Genomic DNA, 20365 nt, shown 5'->3' on the forward strand with positions numbered 1-20365 from the left:
CAACCCACTCTAGTGCGAACTAACAAGGTCTCATATGAACTACATGAATTCCTTCTGAGGACAGTGTCCCCATGACCTCATAGCCCCCCACTATGTTCTACCCCTCAAAGGCCCCATCTCCTCCAGTCTGCCACACTGGGGCCCCAACCTCCCAGCATATGAACCTTAGGGGGCACCGTGAAACCGTGTCCAAACCATTGAAGATGAGACGCTATTGGAATATTTAATCCGGGGAATGACACAACGTATTCTCTGGTGATAAAAGGTTATTCTTTTAAAATGACTGTTATGGCTGAGGATTTAGCTCAGTGGTTTTGCCGCCTGCTGCGCAAGCGCAAGGACCCGAGTTCTGTCCCCAGTACCAAAAAAATTAATAGTAAAATAAAATGACTGTTATGATTGATAATCAACTGGTGGTGGTAGGTGAAATGCAGAAGCCTGGTGAGAGGTGGTCAGGTTCACAATGAATTCTGAAGATTCCATCCATGGGATTTGCTGCCTGCTTAAATATGGGATAAAAGAGAAGGGAATCAAGGATGTTCCAAGGTTTTGACTTGAACAGCTGAAAGAGAAGTGATTTGCTGAGATAGGAGTGAAGGAGCAGATTTGGTGAGAGTGGGCTTTGGATATGTCGACTTTGAGAGCACCCGATTGGAGACGGAGAGGGTGCAGTTGAGTTTGGGAATTTGGAATTTGGAATTTGGGAATAAAGAAGAGATCTGGGCTGGAAACTCCCATGTGGGAGTTGTCCACATTTTCACAGGCCAGAGGGCGGAAGTGAGGTAGGTGGTTGATGGATTTGGCTTGTATGTGCTGTCTGGCCGTGGGTAGCCTCACCTGCGATGGTAGTCATAGCTAGGAGGAGGTCAGACATTGGAGTGGGTTCCAATCCTACCTTGAGCCCATGGCTGAGTTCCTAGCTGGCCCAAGTCCTTCAGGAACTAAGGAACCCTCTTGGAGCATCCAGCTATACCAGAACCCTGGGGGAAAGTGAGTACAGATGGAAGGCCCAGATGACTCTCGGGTGGCAAATGAGTCTTATAGGTATCTGCTGGGGCCAGAGGTACCTGACAGCTGCCCTTTGAGCATGGTCAAGTACCCATGAATGGCCAGCACCTGATGACCTCCTGTTTTCAGAGAAGGCTGTTGTGCTGCTAATGACCTATGGGGTCCATTACCTCCATCCTTGCCTTTTCTTTTGACTGCAAGGAGCAGAACCACTTTTCAGTAAATTTTTTACCAAGTAACATGAAAACTCCTTGTATCAGTTAACTATTGCTATGTAACAAATTACCCCAAAATGTAATGGCTTAGCATAATAACAAACACTTGTCTCTCAGTTTTCTGAACTTAGGACAGCCTAGTTGGGTAGTTCAAGTTCAAGGTCTCTCGCAAGGTTGTAGTCATGACATTGCCTGGAGATGGAGAAGCCATTCCTACCATGGCTCACTCCCCTGGCTTCCAAGCTGGTTCTGGCTATTAGCAGAAGGCCCGGGTTGTTCCAAATGGGCCTCTCCTGGGATGCCTAAGCAGCTGCACAGTGGTGTGGCTGTCTTCCCCTAGACCAAGTGAACCAAGAAAGCTAGGTAGACACCACAATGCCTTTTGTGACCTAATATGCTGTCCCACCACACCATGTTGGTCACATTCACCTGCCCTGGCAGGGAAGTAGGAGAGTACGCAGGGTGTGAATACCAGGGGAGAAGATTGGCGGCCATCTTGGAAGCCAGCAGTTACCCTTCCTGAAGGTAGGGAGACGGTTTCAGCTTCTTGATTCTTTGTATCTGTGCATAGCACCACTTGTAGCTATAGGGGCTCCATAACTCCAGGAAGCTGGGTCTCGATCAGAACTGCTCCAATCCATGACATTTTCAAGGCTCTGCAAATTACGGGGATTCTTCTCTAGCTCAAAAGGGTACCCAGGGAGACAAAAGGCAAGTGCGGTGCCACCACAAGAATCCCACTATTTGCGTTGGTCTCCCTGATTTTGCAGGGGCCTGTGGTATCTCACATCCCTACCAAATGCTTGCACTGTGAGGTTATCATCCACTTTGGAGTTGTGCAGAGTCGCACTAAATTTAGAAGCCTGTAGTACCTGATATATCTAGGATTGAGTGCGTAATGTAAATTTTTCCAAGGAGCATTTAACCATGTAAGACCCACGAGTGTTCCTGCCTTTTAGCACATTTACTTAACCAGTTCTCCTTGTGCGTGCACTCAATTCTCAGTCATTTCTCACATGAACAAATTGCTTAAATGCACTTGTGAGAAACCCTTTTATGGTAAATGTTATTAAACTGAAAACAAGGGTATAATAAAATAGCAATTTAAGGGTAATTTACTAACAACTGGAGCCCTGAAACATTGACACACCATTGTGGAGTAATAATACCAGACTTGATATTTAAACACACTCTGTGTCACTCCAAGAATCACTGGCACAGTTTTCTGATCCTCACAGTCTTTAATTATAGCTCTTTTAATTTTTCTTTTACTATTCCTGTGTCACTGGTTTACAAATTATAAATCATTAAATTCTTCCCACATTACATATCCAGCAAACTCTTAATCCCTGATTCTTGTCCCAAGAAGTAAACTATTGCACAAATGTAATAGACACAAGTTGGTGTCATCAAACCTTACAGGTTTAGGACTTCAGTTTTTCGTGTTATTTCCTGAAGAGGTGATACTGGGGTAGGTGATGGTAGAGACTGCATCTTAGAAGTGATCGATTGTTTGATAAGTGTAAGGATTTCTGAATCTTCTCTAAGGAAGAGAAATCTCGTCAAAGATTCCATACAACAAAGACAGCCAGTGGGTGGGTGTGTGGCCCAACCCAGCCGTCATGTCCCAAGTCCCACATGGAGGATCTGGCTTCTGTTTGGAAGTGGCAATGTCTCACTCGGCAGTGCCCAGGGACAGCTCATCCTGAAAGACTGGCTCCATGCTAACTAGAAAGCAAGAAGGTCTGGCTTGCTAATTTGCCACAAGGAGCTAACATCAGAGACCAGACATGGTTCGAGTCCACATACTCGGCACATGCTCTGCCACAGGAAGCCAACTCATAATCAGAAATCATTTATTAAGTAGCCCTGAAGAACCACCACTGTGGAATCTGGAGTGGTCAACTCTGGCTGTCAGCTCATTCCCACACCCAGGTCTGAAGGTTGAGTCACCAGGACAGGGAGACTGAGTGAGGGGACTGTTCAGTGCCAAGAGGTCAGCTTCCTGGCTCTGTCTCCAGATGGAAGGACTCTGCCAGAAGGACCAAACTACTCAGAGCTAGATGGCTACAACTTCCTTCTTCCTAGAGGGGCTCTTGGTAGTGTCTTTGTTATCTTAGGCCGAATAACAGATTACTTAGAATTTAGCAGCTGAACACAGTAAGTACATAATCACATGCAGTTTCTGTGGATCAGAAATGTGAGTGATTCTGGCTCGGGCCCTCAACATCTTCTCTAGGGCCACTGTCATCTGAAGACTTCTGAGGGCTAAAGATCTTCCACCGAGGCTTCCTCATGGGGCTTGCAGGTTGGTGCTGGCTGTAGGCAGGAGGCCTTGGTTGGTCACCATCGGGCTGCTTGGTCCCCCTGTCAACATGGCAGCTGGCTTCCCCCACAGGGAGTGATCCGAGAGAGAGCAAGGCAGAAGCTGCAGAGCCTTTTATGGCCCAATCCATGCAGTTACACACTGCCATTCCCATCATGCTCTCTGTGCTGGAAATGACCCAGTAAGTCCAACCTGCACTCACAGGAAGAGGATGGAGCTGGGGCGGGAGCTCAGTGGCGGTGCGCTTATGTAGCATGCATGAGGCCCTGCCTTGCCAAAAGAAAAGAAAAAAAGGAATTAGCTTGTACCTTTCAAAGAGATGAGTGCCAAAGCAATTGTGGGCATATTTTGAAACCATCAAAAGTATAATGTAATCGTGGGTGTCCAACCATTTGGCTTGCCTGATCTGTTCTGGTGAAGAGGAGTTGTCTTGGGCTGCATATCAAGTATATAGTGTATATGTATTTTTATAGTAATATTTTTAAAAGAGAACAAGCATTCCTTAGGTCGCAGATTGGACAAGCTTGATAGTGTCTCTATAATTTTCTTTTTTTCTACATTTCCAAGGCTGGCCAACTCCTCTGTGGATCCACGTACTCCAGTAATATTTTTATATTACTATATTTACAACTATTACATATTCACACACATTTTAGATATAACTATATATTATAAATGCTAATACATTTAGCTTATGGCCAAGCCATTAGCATGTAATCATTAGGTGTCTTTAAGCTAATCTGCCGCCTGCTAGCCGGGGGACCTTGGGTGAGCAACTTGCCCTGTCTGGGGCTCTCTGCCCTCATCTGTGAAGTAAGGCTGGCGCCAGCCCCTGCCTCACAAGCTTCTTGGGAGGATTGAATGAGCTATTAAACGCACAGCGCTTCAGAGAGTGCGCAGCACATAGAGGACACTCACTGCCGCTTGCTTTGGTGGTGGCAGCAGCAGCAGTAGCAGGAAGAGTTTGACTTAGCCAGTGGTAGTCTCAGAATGCAGCCTCACTTCTTCCCAAAGAGGAAGCCCTTTCAGCCCTGGAAGAGACCAGGGCCAGTGTTTTCCTTCCCCTCTGCTGTGCTTGTTTCCGGAGCCTCTTGAGATTCTCGGGCTCACTGAATAGACTGCATCTTCCTCCTAAGCCTATCCCTTAATTAAAGTGCACTTGGTGTGCGTCAACAGCACATGTATGAGGATGGCAGGCCTGGTGTTTGCTTTATCTCCAAGGAGGCCATACCTAGTGGAGCGCACGAGGGTTGTCTTGTGTCAAGTGGCAGTTAGCTAAATATAGAGTCTGGTATGGGGAGGGACCTCTGAGGTCATGTGTTCCCACCCGCCTTCCTCATCTGAATGTCTTCAGCCTGTGCTGGCCAGCCCAGGAGTCACCAGCCACATGTGGCTTCCAGCCACTGCAGCCATGGCCAGTCCGGTGGGGAAATGCACACTGGGTCTCAAAGACATAACAGGAAACCAAAGAAGGCAAAATGTCTCCCTAATAATTGTATATTGATTCCATGTTGAAATGATATTTTGATATATTGGGTTAAATCCAATATAGCATTAAAATTAAGTTGGCTGCATTAATTTTACTCTTCTTTGATGTAGTTTACTAGAAAGCTTAAAATTCCACAGGTGGCTCACATGTGGCTGCTGAACTGGGCTGCTCTTGATCACCTGGGAGACGGATCTGGAGCCTCCCTTGGTGACCCTCGAAGCTCCCCTGGTTCTGACAGTCCAGTTCTTCCCCACATCCTGTTCTGACATCCCCCGTTTCAACCTGGTGACTTTCCCTCCACCCTGTTGACTCTTTAGCAACCCCTCATGAAACCCCACTTGAAGATAGCCAAGCATCTCCCCACGTTGTTATACTCTTGATAACCCCATTTTCTTTCACTTTTTTCCTCTCTCCTCCTCTTCCAGTTTGGTCTCTTTTTAATGATTTCCCCTGAGTTGTCTCTAGTCTCTCTGTATTATTTTTGAAACTTGGGATCCAAACCCACTCACATCACTTTCATGTGGGTCAGCAGAGATGAACAGAAGGAATCACTTCCACCATCAACCACCTAGTCAGTCCTTTTCCTACTTTGATCTCATTTAATCCAAGAGCATTAGGAGAGGCAGATGCTGTTCGGACCACCCGTGACTGATGAGGCAGTTGAGGCTCTGAGAGGTGATGTAATTGACCACAAATTAAGTGGCATTCCTGGGATTTGTGCCCAGGTTTGCCTGACTTCAGAACCCGTGCTCCTTCATCAGACACCATCCCTTCCTTGTCAGTTGTGTTTGTCTGCATTCCATTACTGTAACAAAATACCAGAGATAATCAACTTCAAAAGAGGAAAGGTTTCTTTTGGCTCCTGGTTTGGGAGGTTTCCATCCATGTCAGTTGGGCTTACTGTTTGGGGGCCTAGCAGCCAAGAAACAAAGAGAGGGGGGAAAAAGAAGAAGTGGTTCCCCCATCTCTCTCAATCAAGGGCATGGCTCCTTGACCAGAAAATCACCTACGAGGCCCCCACCTCTTCAGGGTTCCCACCACCTCCCAGTAGCATTTGTACTTTTTGGTCATGGGAACCCCTTGCAGCCCTGCAGATACTGCTTGAAAGCCTGCCCGGCCCTTTGTAGAACCATTGCGTTCTACGACAAGCCACTTCTCAGAGGCCAATAAGCAAAGTTCATTGTTTATGTTTTTATGAGAGGGGACAGAAGGGATCCTTGTGAGTGTGTGATGTCCACACGGATGGGCCTTGAGGACATTACAGTTGGTGAAGTAAGGCAGTCACAGGGACAAATACTCTGATTCCATTCATCTGCAGTACCTACCCTAGTCAGTTCCTAGAGCCAGAAACCAACATGGCGGCTTGGCAGAGGTGGGGGACATGGGAGGGTGGGAGTTCTGTCAGTGGGGACAGAGTTTCTCGTTGGGGTGGTAGCAGAGTTCTGGAGACAGAAGCATGTTCTCAGTAAATGCACTCAATGACCCTGAGCTGTACACTTTAAATGGTTATTATTACATATATTTTACTAAACAGAAACAGATCCTCGCTAAAGGGAAAGAGCCTACTTCACACATTCGATGAGAGGATTCCTGGGAACCAAGGCCCAGATCCATTGCTCTTTCAGCCTTGAGGCCCTGGTCCTTTTTCTCAATCCCCGTCACATGAGAAAGGTGCAGACTCACTGCACAGAGACCAGAGCGGGGGGGATCCTTTTTTCCTGACAGATTTCTCCACGTGGGCAGTTTTACCAGTTTCATACAAACCCCTTTGTTGGTATTTTAAGGGCTTCTCAACAGCTGTCTTGATGGGGAGACAGCCTCACCCCAAGACTTTGGTACATGGACCCATGACCATGCTGGCTGTTCCATGGAGAGTTTCTTAGTTTTAGCCTCTGTCTGTAGGATTGGGGTGAGACTTTCCCAAGAGGCAAAGCAGGACTTGAAACTCTGTTTGGCTGGATGGAAGTAGATGTAGCCTCTTTGAAGACCTGAATGAGAATTAGATGAAGGATCCAAACATCTAAGAACTTTTGATCTATGTTTCATTGAAGTCCTCAGACCTTAAAACCCTGAGATGAGTTAACCGATGTAAGGCATAGGGTGTTTTGAGAAAATTTAGCCAGGGTCCGTGGGCTGGGCCTCTAATCCACAGATTCCCTAAACTTAGAGTGCAGTGTTTAGGGTCATTGTGGGTGTGTTTGCTCATTCGCCCTTGGTATTTTCCTTTTCAGGAATCATTAACCAGTGGCAACAAGAATCCAAGGATAAAGTGATTTCCCTCCTGTTAACTCACCTGCCTTTGCTGAAGCCAGGAAACCTCGATGCGAAAGTAGAGTATATGAAGCTGCTGCCCAAGATCCTGGCACACTCCATCGAGCACAACCAGCACATCGAGGAGAGCAGGCAGCTGCTGTCCTATGCTCTGATCCACCCAGCCACTTCGCTGGAAGATCGCAGCGCCCTGGCCATGTGGTTGAATCACCTGGAGGACCGCACGTCCACCAGCTTCAGCAGCAGCCAGAACCGAGGCCGTTCGGACTCTGTGGATTACGGGCAGTCACACTACTATCACCAAAGACAGAACTCCGACGACAAGCTCAATGGGTGGCAGAACTCTCGGGACTCTGGGATTTGCATCAACGCCTCCAACTGGCAGGACAAAAGCCTGGGGTGTGAGAATGGCCATGTGCCCCTCTACTCCTCCTCCTCTGTCCCCACCACCATCAACACGATTGGAACCAGCACAAGTACAAGTAAGTCCCCGCCCCCTGGCCCTCCCCGAAGGCCTTGAACCCTTGAACGCAGTGTGGTTTGGTGACTTGCTGTGTGCGGCATGTCGTGCTGACAGTGTCTGCTCTGAGCACCCTGGAACCCTGGGAGAGACGGGCTGCTGGGAACAGGCTGGGGAAGAGGGCCCTCTGGATCCCATATTTGTTGTTCTTTGACTCTGGAAAGATGAAAGGGTTGGACAGGACAAAGTGATGGACAGTCCAACTTTGGCTGACAGACCGGCCAAAACTAAAGAAATGAGAGAGAGATAATAAGTGGTGAAAGAAGGAAACATCCTATTTCCACAAATAGAAATGTCTTTTACCCTGGGGTTTTGGTTCTGCCGAGACACTGGGTGACCGGATGGTGCTCTAGGCCTGATTCTACCCATGGCTAACCAGCCAGCCTTGTGGGCTTTGTGCATTTTTTTTCTTTTTCTTTCCTTGCATTTTTCTTTTTATTATTTTTTATGTCTCCCTGGACTGTGCCCTCCCGTGCATTTCCTGGTTGAGACCCCAGTTGTCAGGGCCCCTTTTGCTCTCGAGTAGAGAAGGCAGGCTCGCTGTCTGAAGATGCTGCTCTGCGCTGTGAATGCTGTGGGCTTCCTCTCACTCGCTCTCTCCTAGGAGAGGAGGGGCAGGAGCTGCTTGGTGGCAGGCGACAGCAGGGGGGCAACCCCTCTGCTCTTTGGATCACAAAGCAAAGTGCCATGCCCACAGCTGGGCACTGGGGCCAGGAGTCTTCTCCATTGCTCCCCACTTGGGCCAGGCAAAGTCACCAAGCCACTTTTCTTGCCACCACTGAGAGAGAGCCGCCTGTCACCAAGCAGTATTCGCTGATGCAGGGATCTGTGCAGACGGTGGCACTGCCGCCAAGATTACCCCCTCCTCTCGGGGAAAAGCCTTTGCAAGTAGACCTGATTGTGCCAGTGAACATGCAGGGACTCCCAATTAAAAGAGAATGAGAAGGTTAAAAATTAGCAGTGGTGCCCTCTTGGCCTCTACCTCCATTCAAATCTTGTAGCTGCTGGGCCTCTTTAGACAGCTCTCTCAAAGATGCAGAGATGTTGTATTCCAACTCCATTAATTGAAACAGTATCTTAGTAGGATAACCAAGAAAATACTGAAGACACTGCCTCACTATTGCTACAACATGAGGTTTTATTAAAATTCTTTTTTCTGTCTTTACACTTAGAGATGAGTAACTTGAACATATGGGGAAGTAGGTGGTTGTAGCATCCTTAACTCATTCTGGAAGAGGATTTGATGGGGGGTGGTGTCTTTCATAGACTGGTATTCAACAGGAACAGTTTCTGCCAGCCTCTATGTGACATGCAGTGATGGCTGGGACTATTAGAGCAGACCTGGCTGGCTCTATTATTACAGAGTACAGAGTCTCTTGGCCCAACTCTCCTGGGTCAGCAAAGAGACCTGGTTATTTATAAAACTCTCTTATTTCTATCAGTGTAGCAGCCGAGCCCAGCCGGGGGAGGAAGTTCAGAGAGATGGCTATAATGGCCTACTGGACCTCAGAACCCTCATGAGGTACTTCAGTTACGAAGGCCTTGGGAATTTAACTGAATGTCTGGATTCCACATCCCTGAAAGAAGAAAGGGCTTGGAGCCTTCTTTCCAAACATTAGTTAAGATGATGACTGAGATCATTTCTCCCCTCCAGAAAGCTTCAGACACTTTGGCCATATCAACTTTGAATTGTTCCGACACCTCTTTAACAAAATGGTGCCGCCATTGGTTTATGCCTCTGTGTGGTCCAGGACAGTTCTGTTGTGTTCTCCAGAACTGCAGATCTTTGGGTCATTCGTTAACTTCTGCCTCTCTCAGGTAGACACTCGGCACCAGAAAGATAACCTGACCACGTGGCAAGAACCAAGACTTTGTGCCCATGCCCTGCAAGGTCCAAATCCTAGGGCTGCAGTTTGCTAACTACAACTTGGCCCAGTTAGTTAACCTCTTCGTACAAGATATCTACCTAGGAGGTTGTGGTAAGGTAAATAAGATTGGGTAAATGCCCAGCCCTGGCCAGAGCAGTAACAGTAAGCAGGTAATAAACAGCTTTTTGCTAAATGAACACACAGGAGAAACTAGGAAGAGAAAAGCGCTAGTGCTGACATCCAAGTCTGTACCCTTGTGTTCAGTTCTGAGGGTCACTTGGTAAAAAGCACCTTTTCCAGCTGGGGATTTAGCTCAGTGGTTTCGCCGCCTGCTGCGCAAGTGCAAGGACCCAATTTGATCCCCGGTACCAAAAAAAACCAAAAAGCACCTTTTTCCTGAGCTATAGGCTGTGGAGAGTATAAATGCTCTTTGATTTACCATGGATGATGTCCCAATAAACCCACCATAAGTTGAAAATATCATAAGTCAGAACTGTACTTAATACACCTAACTGATCAAACATTATAGCTTATCTTAACCCTGGCCTACCTTAAACATCTATAACACATTTGGATTGGATGTTTGGATCGGTGGACAGAATCATCTGCCACAAAGCCTGTTTTATAGTAAGGTATTGACTACTTTATATAATGTATTAAACACTGTGCTGAAAGTGAAGAACAGAGTGGTTGTATGTGTGTACATGCACACCATCCTACAGTTGAATAATCAGGTCAGCCATTGTACACTGAGGACCATCTGTCGTCAGTGGGACCCGTATGTAGGTGTGCTATGACTTTGAGCCATTCCACTGAAATAGAAAAGAGTTGGACTTACTGTCTACCCACTTGTGCCTAGCACTGGTTGAGTCCCTGGGAAACAAGGAAGCTTAAAACACTGTTCCACGTTCAGGAAGCCTGCTGTATAATTGCAGAGACAAGATCTGTCAGTCTCACAATTAAAAATTAATCTTTTTGGCCTGACTTATCCACAGAAATTTCACATAATTCATGAGTTATATAAAAGGATAGTAAAAAAATAATACTGCAAGAGCTGTTATGAGACAGGGGGACCTACTATCAGTTAAATCACGTATGTCTTAGTCTGTTTTGTGTTGCTTTAAAAGAATGCTATGGACTGGGTAATTTATAAACAACAGAAGGTTATTTGGCTCACAGTTCTGCAGGCTGGGCACTTCAAGATCAAGGCCCCACATTGAGTAAGGGCCGAGGGGCCAAACCTGCTTTTATAATAACCCATTGCTGTAATAATAACATCAGTTTATCCTTAAAGGCAGTCACCTCCTGTGGGCCCTGTTGTATTGGGGATTAAGTTTCCAGAATGTGATATTTAAGGGTCACCTTCAAACCAGAGCTGGGTCTTTACTGTAAGTGCTGCGAATAGATGGCCCGGAGAGAGCCTTGTGCACCACAAGGTTGAGAAGGCCTTTGAGAGGAAATGGGAAGTGAGCTGGGATGGGAAAGGGGAGAACGGGGCAGGGGTGCTCTGGGTAGGAACATGCACTGTGAGCAAAGGGATGGGGTCCAGTGTGCAGGCAGGAGAAAGGAGAGGCTAGTGAAGGGCAGGGCAGGGGAGAAAGGCAGTGAAAGTAGATGGAAGGAAGGGATCTGAGAGCCTCTAAAGAGGCCAAGGAACATTGGGTACTAAAATTATTCCAAAATGTTCTATTTGATTTGCCCATTTCTACAGATTCATGGTTCAGTTTAGAAACCATAGTATTTCCTTTTTTTAATCTTTATTCATTTTTCTGATGATAAAAAGAATGCATTTAGCCAGGTGTGGTGGTACACACCTGTAGTCCCAGCACTCGGGAGGCTGCGGTAGGAGAATTGTAGGACTTCAAGGCCAACCTGAACCATTAGGGAGACCCCATCTCAAAAAAACAAACAAACAAAAAAAAATACATTTAAAAGTTTTCAGTACCATAGACTGTAAAAAACTAAATGAATGATGGCACTTACAACATGGTGTTTGCTAAATACTGGGCACTGTTTCAAGTGCTGTGTGTAATTGTTAACTCATTTAATCCCTATGATGTGTGCATTATTATCATACTCATTTGATACTTGACTACAGCACAGACTAAAAGGTTCCAGTAGGATTGAAATGCAGGGAGTCAGGCCCCAGAGTCTGGCTTCTAACCTAGGCTACAATGTGCTCCATGAGCAGCTAGTAGACTCTTGTTTGTCTCTGACCCTGGATTTGCACCCCCCCCAGACCCGCCCCCTGCCCTGTGGTGGTCTCCACAGCACACAGGTCTGAACCCCAGCCCTCACTGCTGCCCTTGTTTGGCTGCCTGGAGCAGACCAGAGGGGGCTGGCTGGCTGTCGGCCTCGAGTGTGTAGCATTCTGTGTCCCAGGCTTGGGTCAGCATGTTCCCCTCCCCTTCCCAATTAGGAGCTCCTTGGGGACAGGGGTTGTGCTTCTTGACCCCTTTTTTCCAGTCCCCAGACCACTGTGTGGCTCACAAAGTCACAGAAACTTTGGAGATGACAGTCACCTGGCACACACCCCGGTGCCACTGCCCTGTGAGGCAGCTGCTGTCTCTCACTAGGCCCAGATGCGGCCTCTGGATTCTCCTCACTGTGACCCTGTAGGCAGCCAGTATAATCCAATAAGAGACGCATGTGAGCTGAAGCCTGTCTGCCCATGCTGTCTGAAATGTTTGCTAAACGGTAGGGACTTAATAAATTCCTGGGCTCACCAGGCAGATGTTCACAAAAATAATACATTTCCAAAGTAACTGAGAAAATGTCCCTGGGAATGCACTGAAGATTTAGCAGTTATATTGATCATTCAGCCTTCTGTCATATCATTGTAGTGACATTTAGTTTTACTCTTGCTCTTTTTGTGAACTGTTTTCCCAAATTGTTTTAAATACCAACAGACTTTGGAAAACATACTGTGATCTTGATTAGGGAGGTGTTAGTGGTTACATGAATTTATACATGAGATGAAATGCCATAAAATCATATACATAAATTCATGCAAAACAATTAGTGCATGTGAAAACTGCCGAGATCTGAGGCCCTTAGTCTGGCTAGCGGTACTGTGTTAACGTCCTTTTCCTGGTTTGCGTGATGTGCCATAGTTACGTGACCCGCCATCTTGGGGAAAACTGGGTGATGGCTGCATGGACCCTGTCCATGTAGTTATTTTGCAGCTTCTTGTAAATCTGTAATTATCTCAAGTTAAACAAAACTTTTGGGGTACCCATATATGTTGGTGGTGGGGAGTGGGGTGCTGTTAGGGACCTCCCCAGGTGGAAAAGAATCCATCTATGGCAAGATGTGGGGGTGAATCTCAAAGAAAGTGGCTCCTTTGGGAGCCCCAGTGTTGCAACTGGAAAAAAAATCCATCCATTTCCTTCGGCCCCCCCTCTCTGAGGCCAAACTCCCTCAGGGGTACCTGGCTTGCTCCAGTCCTTCTCCCTCTGCCCTGTCTTATTAGCCACTTGAAACACATTCCAGTCAGCCTGCAGGAAACCGTCCAAACACAGGTATTCAGGAGAAGGCGAGAGAATGAATGCGCAGCGTTGGGCCCGACTGGGAGGAGAGGGGCCTTTGCCAGTGGCCTTTGGGGGCCCCAATAGGAAGAAGAGGCCTGGAGACCCAGATTTGGTCTTGCAGGCTGCCTGTTACCCATGTCCTTTGGAGCACTGATATAGTTTGGAATTCCTTGTAAGTTTTCATGCAGTTATTTTGTTTTTCACCGACAGACCTTCTTTCTTGGTGGAAAATTTCTTCCTTCTAAAAAATCTAGCCAAGCTGGCATGGAACTGAAAAATGCCATTATTTCCTTAATCTCTCATTTGCTCTTCAAAGAGATAACTAATGAAATAGTTGGTTTGCTTCCTTTGAGAAGCATTTATAACAGCTGGTGTGATATATTTTTAGCTTAGCTTCCTTCCCCTTTAGAGGAAACTTTTTTTAGTGTGGCATTGGCCTTCCCAACACATACTGTATTGTAAAGATGGCTGTGCGACATCTCGGAAGCATCGTGCGAGACCTTGCTTTTCTTCACACTGCCTACTGTTTGAAGAACAATGAGGAAATGCTGTAGTAAGCAAGAAGCCTGCCTGTTTATTGTGTGTTAGAGGCCCCACTGTGCGGGAAGAGCCCCCACCTGTGCAGATTCTGTGCACCTTGGGTCAGGAGGTGGGGCCCTCCGCTCCGCACCCGGAAGGATGTTTTTAGACTGTAATGACAGTGAAGGTTATTAAACACCAGATGAGCCACCGAGGAAGACAGTTGTGTTCTCATTCTCTACCAGACTTTAAAAATAGGAAGGATTCTGGCTGGAATGAGTGGCTGAAGGATGGCCAGCCTAGTGAAAGAGAGGAGGAAGAAAGGGGGAAAATGAACAAGATGGCACCTTGAAGATTCATTTGGAGCCCCATGGTCTCATGATTCTATTCTTTCGCAAGATTTAGAGTCACTCTTAACACCAGCTGCTCCACAAACAAATGAAAAACTTTTCAATTTGCATTTGCTTATTTTTTCCTCTTCTCAGTTTTAAGAATTTCAGGGGCAAACTCAGAGTAAGTACACTGCAGAAAGATGAATCATGAATGTAGCTTATTCATGTCTTTGATATCTTTGATATCAAGCACATTAAATCCCAGTTTCGTGGTTTCAGGTACAAGGTGAGAATAAATCTTAGTGGCAGCTGTTACTGTCAATTTTGGCTTTATTTTCTACCTGTTAAACAGTAAATATCATTCTTACCACCCCTTTTCCCCCCACCTAGCCCTCAACATTTTATTGGGTAAAATGTAGTATCAGGAAATAAGTATAAATGAATTAAAAGAAGGATATGAATGAGAGAGCAAAGCCAGCACCCACAATCTCAGCTTTGGGAGGCTGAGGCAGGAGAATGGTGAGTGTAAGCCTAGCCTGGGTGACCTCATCTCAAAAACGAAACAAAAAACAGAAAAGAAATGAGAAAACAAGTGAAGCAAGGGTTCTAAAATCTGGAAAATGCTCTAAAGGGTTTTTGTGGTTGGAGAGAGGCTGAAACTCCCCACAGACTCTGTGATAGTTATTCCTTGTCAAAAATTTGAACCATTTCCATGGACACATTCCATGGCTTGAGTTAGCAAATGGGCCCATGAGAGCACAGAAATTCAGTTTTGTTTCACGGCCAGCCTTGCTGAGACAAATCCTTTGCAAAAAGCTATCAAAATCCACATAGACTGAAGGATTTCTAATGGATTATTTGATGCTTTAATCTTCTGCTTTGCTCGGCGAGACATTTGTATTAATCAGCTTTTTGTTACCGTAACAAAATACACAAGGTAGGCTAACTTAGTAAAGAAAAGAGGTTTGTTCAGCTCACCATTTCAGAGATTCAGCTCAGTTTGAGGAATAACCCTCTTGGTGGTATCATGGCAGATGGCAGTGGCAGGACTGTGGAGGAGGGGCAAGGGAACACAGTACTGCACAGGAAGCAGGAGAGCCTGAAGGAGACGAGGCTCAGGCTTTTATAATGTCCCTCTTGCAGGAAATACCAAGCGTCCATGGAAACTGTGGCACCCCCTTCCCAAGGGCAGTACCCTCGGTTAACCAGGTCCCCCTACAACACCTCACCTCTGAAGGGTCCTGCGCAATCTCCCTCTGGCACATTTGGCACAGAGCTTCCAATACATGAAGCTTTGAAAGCACAGTGATCCCCCTACAAAGGGAATTGGAAAGCGACGAGTGGCCCTTGAGATTTTCAGGTTTGGGGTGCCGGCAGGGAGGCGGTCTGGACCAGGAATGGCTTTGAAGTCAGACAGCTTGGCTTTAAAGTCCAGCTGCACCGGTAACGAGGAGGCGTTGCCATGGACAAGTCACCTGATCCCTAACCCTCCTTTCCTCGCCTATGAAATGGAAATAAATTTCAGCAGAAGACCTCGTGGCTCACTTGATCAGGATGGTTGATGTATTCATTGTAACAGTTATTGAAAGCATGGTGTCATGAGTGATAAGGCCTTACTTCAGTTGTTTTGACCTTAAACATGAATATGTCCATCCCTCCACAGTCTTTTTCATATAGCATGATGGCTCTTGCTTTGAGAATAGGGCCCTTGACAGGTTGCCCCTTGTCTTTCCTGCATAAATCACACCCTCAATGTACTCATATCTCTGACTTTTTAAATTGAGGCAGGAATTTGAAGACATTTGCAAAGAATAGTCCAAGCATAGAATCTTTCTAGATTCCGGTTTTTCTTTTTATAATTTAGCTTCTTGTTTTCTCACACTAAATTCAATAAGTCTTTAAGCAAAAACAGTGTTTCTAAAGCTTTTAAGTTGTCATCCAGAGAGCATTTTGTATCTCCTATGCCATCATTTCTGTAATACTTAGCAAAATTGAATATTTGCAATAAGCACCTGGCTTGGACAGGTTTGGGAAGAAATTCACCAGGCCCTTGGTGTATACCAACAAGGCAGATGATGGTACCAAAAAGGCACAGATAAATCACAGCTGTGGAGGAGTTGGTGAGCTTTGAACATCAGTAAGTACTTTAAAGGGAGTGGATAGTGCTGGTTGACCCTGCAAGTTGGGTAAGGGAAGAGGAGTTACAAGCTTCTTAGAGATGTTTGAGGATTAACTGAGGATTCATTGAAAAACTTCTTGCTAGTAGGAGTTGCTCAGCAAATGATGGCCTCTATTATTACTGTACAGTAGACCCTCGAGTTACAACCAGCCTGACACATGAACAACTTGGGTTACAACGAGATTTTTAGTTTCAACTTACAAAGTCCTGAGTTACCACCTGAATGCCGGCCACTTGTGCTTCCTCATGGTCTCAGATACAGATTTAACCCTTAAAGAGTCCTGGAAGGAACATGACAGCATCCTTTCCTGTGTGGGGTTGACTGAGAAATCCTGGGCCAGTGTCTCTAAGGACACTGAGATCTGCCTGTGTACAGGAGAGAGACTTTGAAGGCTGTGTAGGGGAGCCTGAGTCTTCAGTAGACCAACTTGAGTTACAACCAGCCCTTGGCAATGAATTGAGTTTGTAACTCCAGGGTCCACTATAATTGGAAGAGGTGCTTATCCCACCAGACTGGGTTCTGCGCTAAGTTATGAGGGGGCAGGATCCATGGGCAGCCCTCTGACAAAGCTATTCCAACATACATTAAAGTCAAGGTACTTTGAATCAGCTCTGTAAAAACCCAGTACTCCACAAATACCACCTTCCCTGAAGGATTGTTAGAGTGATAGAGCTCACTTAAAAGCGAGTGAGATTTTTTAAAGAAAGAATAAAGAGGGTAAAAGTGCATTAATGTTGCTTCTTTGGAATCCATCACCAACAAAAATAATTTTTTAATGAGTAACAAGTGTAAATATATTATTCAAATGTATTAAAATGATGCCTAAGTAACAGAATAGGACTTACTAGGGATAAATGAGGCTCTACACGTAAATACATGGCTATGCATGCTTTACATATAATTACATGCCTGTACGTGTATATATGTGGCTATACAGCCCATGCAGGTGTGACCAGTCCCGAGAGTTCAGAGTGAGCAAAAAAATAACATGTGGTAGTGAAAGGATGGTGGATTAGTATTTTTACCCCGCTTCTCCATGTGATCTCAAATCCTGGGGGGGGGTCCCCACTTCTTTACAGAGGTGTGATGTTGGACACCCTTAAGGGTCCTTCTTAGCACTTTCATTATTCTCTTCCAAGGTAGAAGAATCTCCAGCTCATTAGACATTGACAGATACAAAGTGCTCACTCCCATCATCGTATTGGGGGTGGGAGGAGAATAAAACATCTGAGAAAAATGCCAGGTGTCAGAGTCAGGAAGGGACCCCTGCTGTACTCGGCACTAACAGCATACTCTGGGGAACGCTGGCAGAATTCTGTCTGCTCGTTTTAAAGAGTGTGAGAGCTAGAATACGGGGAAGTGTGGCGGGCTGGGGTTGGAGGGAGGAATGCATTTTCTGTGTGCCTGGTAGAATGAGTGCCATGCCAGTGCCGGGAATGACCCAGTAAAAGACATGAAGGTGTTGGTGCAGAGAGAGGGAGAAGGAGATACCCTAAAAGCGAGTAATAATGCTAAATAAGGAGTGATTTGATAATTTGGAAATATATTAAGGTCTATTAATAGGGAAGGCATTACCACGCATTCCTTAGTCTCTGCCATGTATAAAGCAAAGAAGATTGGCTAGGAGATGCTACAACTACAAATGCACGTGATTGTCTTTCTTAAAGAAAATAGCATCATCAAAGGCTCAACTGCTGGTCTACTTGGCAGTACCATGAGCCACTCAGGAGCCATTCTTGCTCCGTGTGGTTTCATCATGACGGGATCCTTTTAGAGGAAAAGTGGACTGTTTGAAGAGATCTGATAAGTTTCTTTAAGAGCTCTCATAAATATTGAGCATGTCACTGGTTTTATTCACACACGGCCAACTCAAACATTTCCACAGTGGGAGCAGGGATGTGTCATTTTGGAGGCTGTCTTAAAAACTGACCATTTGATATTTGTAAAAAATGTTTCCCATACCCAAGTCAAAATAAACTGAGATGTGTAACCCTCACCTCCAGTTTCCCAGGACACGGTCTCTGACTGGTGTCAGTGGGCAGCTACGCACCCACACTTAGCTCAGCCACCTCACAATGTCACCGAGAGCCTAGAAATCAACTTCCTTAGAAGAAAAGGGCTCACTCGGGGGGAAGTACTAAGAGACTGAGTGGACTCTTGTGTCTGTTCTCAGAACCAAAGTGAAGCATACGGTGGAAAACACATACGATGGAGATGTTTCATTTTGCCTGAAATCACCTTTTTAAAAAATCAGATCATTTTCCCAGTGACTAAAATGGTGACTTGAGATCTGAATTGTCTAGTTGCTAATTAGTCTTTATTGGTGGGAACTCTTAAAATTTGAGGTTCAGACCTCATTCCTGAGATTCTCTATCAATATAATCTATAAAGTATTTGAAATTTTTTTTTTTTTGTACCGGGGATCAAACTCAAGACCTTGCACTTGAGAGGCAGGCAGCAGCAACAATAAGCTAAATCCCTGGTCCGATACAGAATTTTAATCTGTAACGTATTTAAAATAACAAATATAGCTGGGGTTGTAGCTCAGTGGTTCCGCTGCCTGCCTCGCAAGCTCAAGAACCTGGGTTCGATCCCCGGTACCAAAATAAAATAACAACTATTGAAGGGGCTTCTCCAGGTGATTTTTGTAGCATAACCAAAGCTTATTCTTTTTTGTTAGTGTATGTTTGTGGTGCATCATAATTCTGTTTATCTTGGGGGATTGGCACATATACATATCATATCTTAATCAGTTTTACTTCCACTTTCCCTTCTGGCCCTGCCCTCTCCCCAGTCTCCTTCCAGTCTCCACAGAATCTACTTCCCTCTTTCCTACCATCTCTCTCTTATTTTTCTCTTTAAATTGTATTTTGGGTTTTTCAATATAATAGAAACCATTTGATATTTAACTTTCTGTGTTGGTTTTATTTCACTTAGCATTCAAGATGTATCCATATTCCTACAAATGACTAATTTATCTTTCTTTATGGTTGAGGTAGATAATCTATATCTAGCTCTGCATATCCCTGTCTATATCTGCATATCACATTTTCTTTATCCATTCATCTGGTGATGGATATATAGGCTTCTTCCAAAATTTAGCTGTCATGAATTGTGCTGCTGAAAACATGGTTATGCATGTACCATTGCAATTTGATGACTTTAACTCTTTTGGGAAGGTATCCAGAAGAGGCATACAATAGCTGGATCAAAAGGAATTTCTAGTTTTGGCTTTTTTGAGAAATCTCCTTGCTGATTTCCATAATGGCTATACAGTACTAGTTTACATTCCCACCGACAATGTAAAAGGGCTCTTTTCTCCCCACAACTTTACCAGCATTTATTGTTTTTTGAGACTTTGATGATAGCCATTCTTTCTGGAGTAAGATGAAATCTACATTGTTTTGATTTGCATTTCTCTAATAGCTGAGGTGTTGAACATTTTTTCATGTATTTACTGGCCGTTTGTAGTTCTTCCTTTGAGAAGTCTTTATTCGTTTCAATTGGCCATTCTTGATTGGGTCTTTTATTTTTGTGGGTCTAGCTTTCAGAGTTCTTTATAGATTCTAGATATTAGTCCTCTGTCCAAAGAATAGGTGACAAGAATTTTTCCCTTTCTCTAGCTTGTCTCTTCACTCTGTTGGTGGTTTCCTCTGCTGTGCAGAAGCTTTTAAATTTGTTATGATCCCATTTGTTGGTTCTTGGTATTATCTCTTGTGCAACTGAGGCTCTGTTCAGAAGGGTCCTTGCTTATGCTGCCTATGTCTTCAAGTTTTCCTAATTTTATCTTCCACTAGATTCATTGTTTCTGTTTTTACATCTAGGTCTTTGATCCATTTTGATTTGATTTGAGTACCAGGGGAGAGATATAGGCCTATGATGTATTCTTCCCTATAGATGATTTTTTTCAGCATATGTAATCATCATCTTCTTTGTCAGGAGACTTACTCCACTGTGTTGTGTTTTGTTTTTGCAGTATTAGGGACTGAACTGGGGCCTTTACACTGAGCTACATCCCCAGTCCTTTTTTATTTTTTATTTTGAGATAGGGTCTAAGTTGCCCAGGCAGAGCTCAAAGTCATGATCCTCCTGCCTCTGCCTGCAGAG

At 45.1% G+C, this 20365-nt stretch overlaps 1 protein-coding gene across 4 annotated transcripts in view; it reads left to right on the top strand.

Moving 5' to 3' along the window:
* LOC147828847 (protein Smaug homolog 1-like) overlaps nucleotides 1-20365 on the top strand; it is a 138158-nt gene that overhangs the window by 114223 nt on the left and 3570 nt on the right. For 3 of the 4 annotated variants that reach the window (XM_087208112.1, XM_087208111.1, XM_087208113.1), the window contains exon 3: nucleotides 7270-7791. In XM_087208112.1, the coding sequence (XP_087064238.1) occupies nucleotides 7270-7791 (522 nt within the window). Of the gene's footprint in view, nucleotides 1-7269; nucleotides 7792-9647 lie in introns of all 4 variants that reach the window. The other variant, XM_087208114.1, reaches the window with a different exon arrangement.

This window comes from Heterocephalus glaber, unplaced genomic scaffold (genome assembly GCF_053883595.1).
Source record: "Heterocephalus glaber isolate CG9 unplaced genomic scaffold, H.glaber_assembly_v1.0 deba00000901, whole genome shotgun sequence".
In the NCBI taxonomy this organism is placed as follows: domain Eukaryota; kingdom Metazoa; phylum Chordata; class Mammalia; order Rodentia; family Bathyergidae; genus Heterocephalus; species Heterocephalus glaber.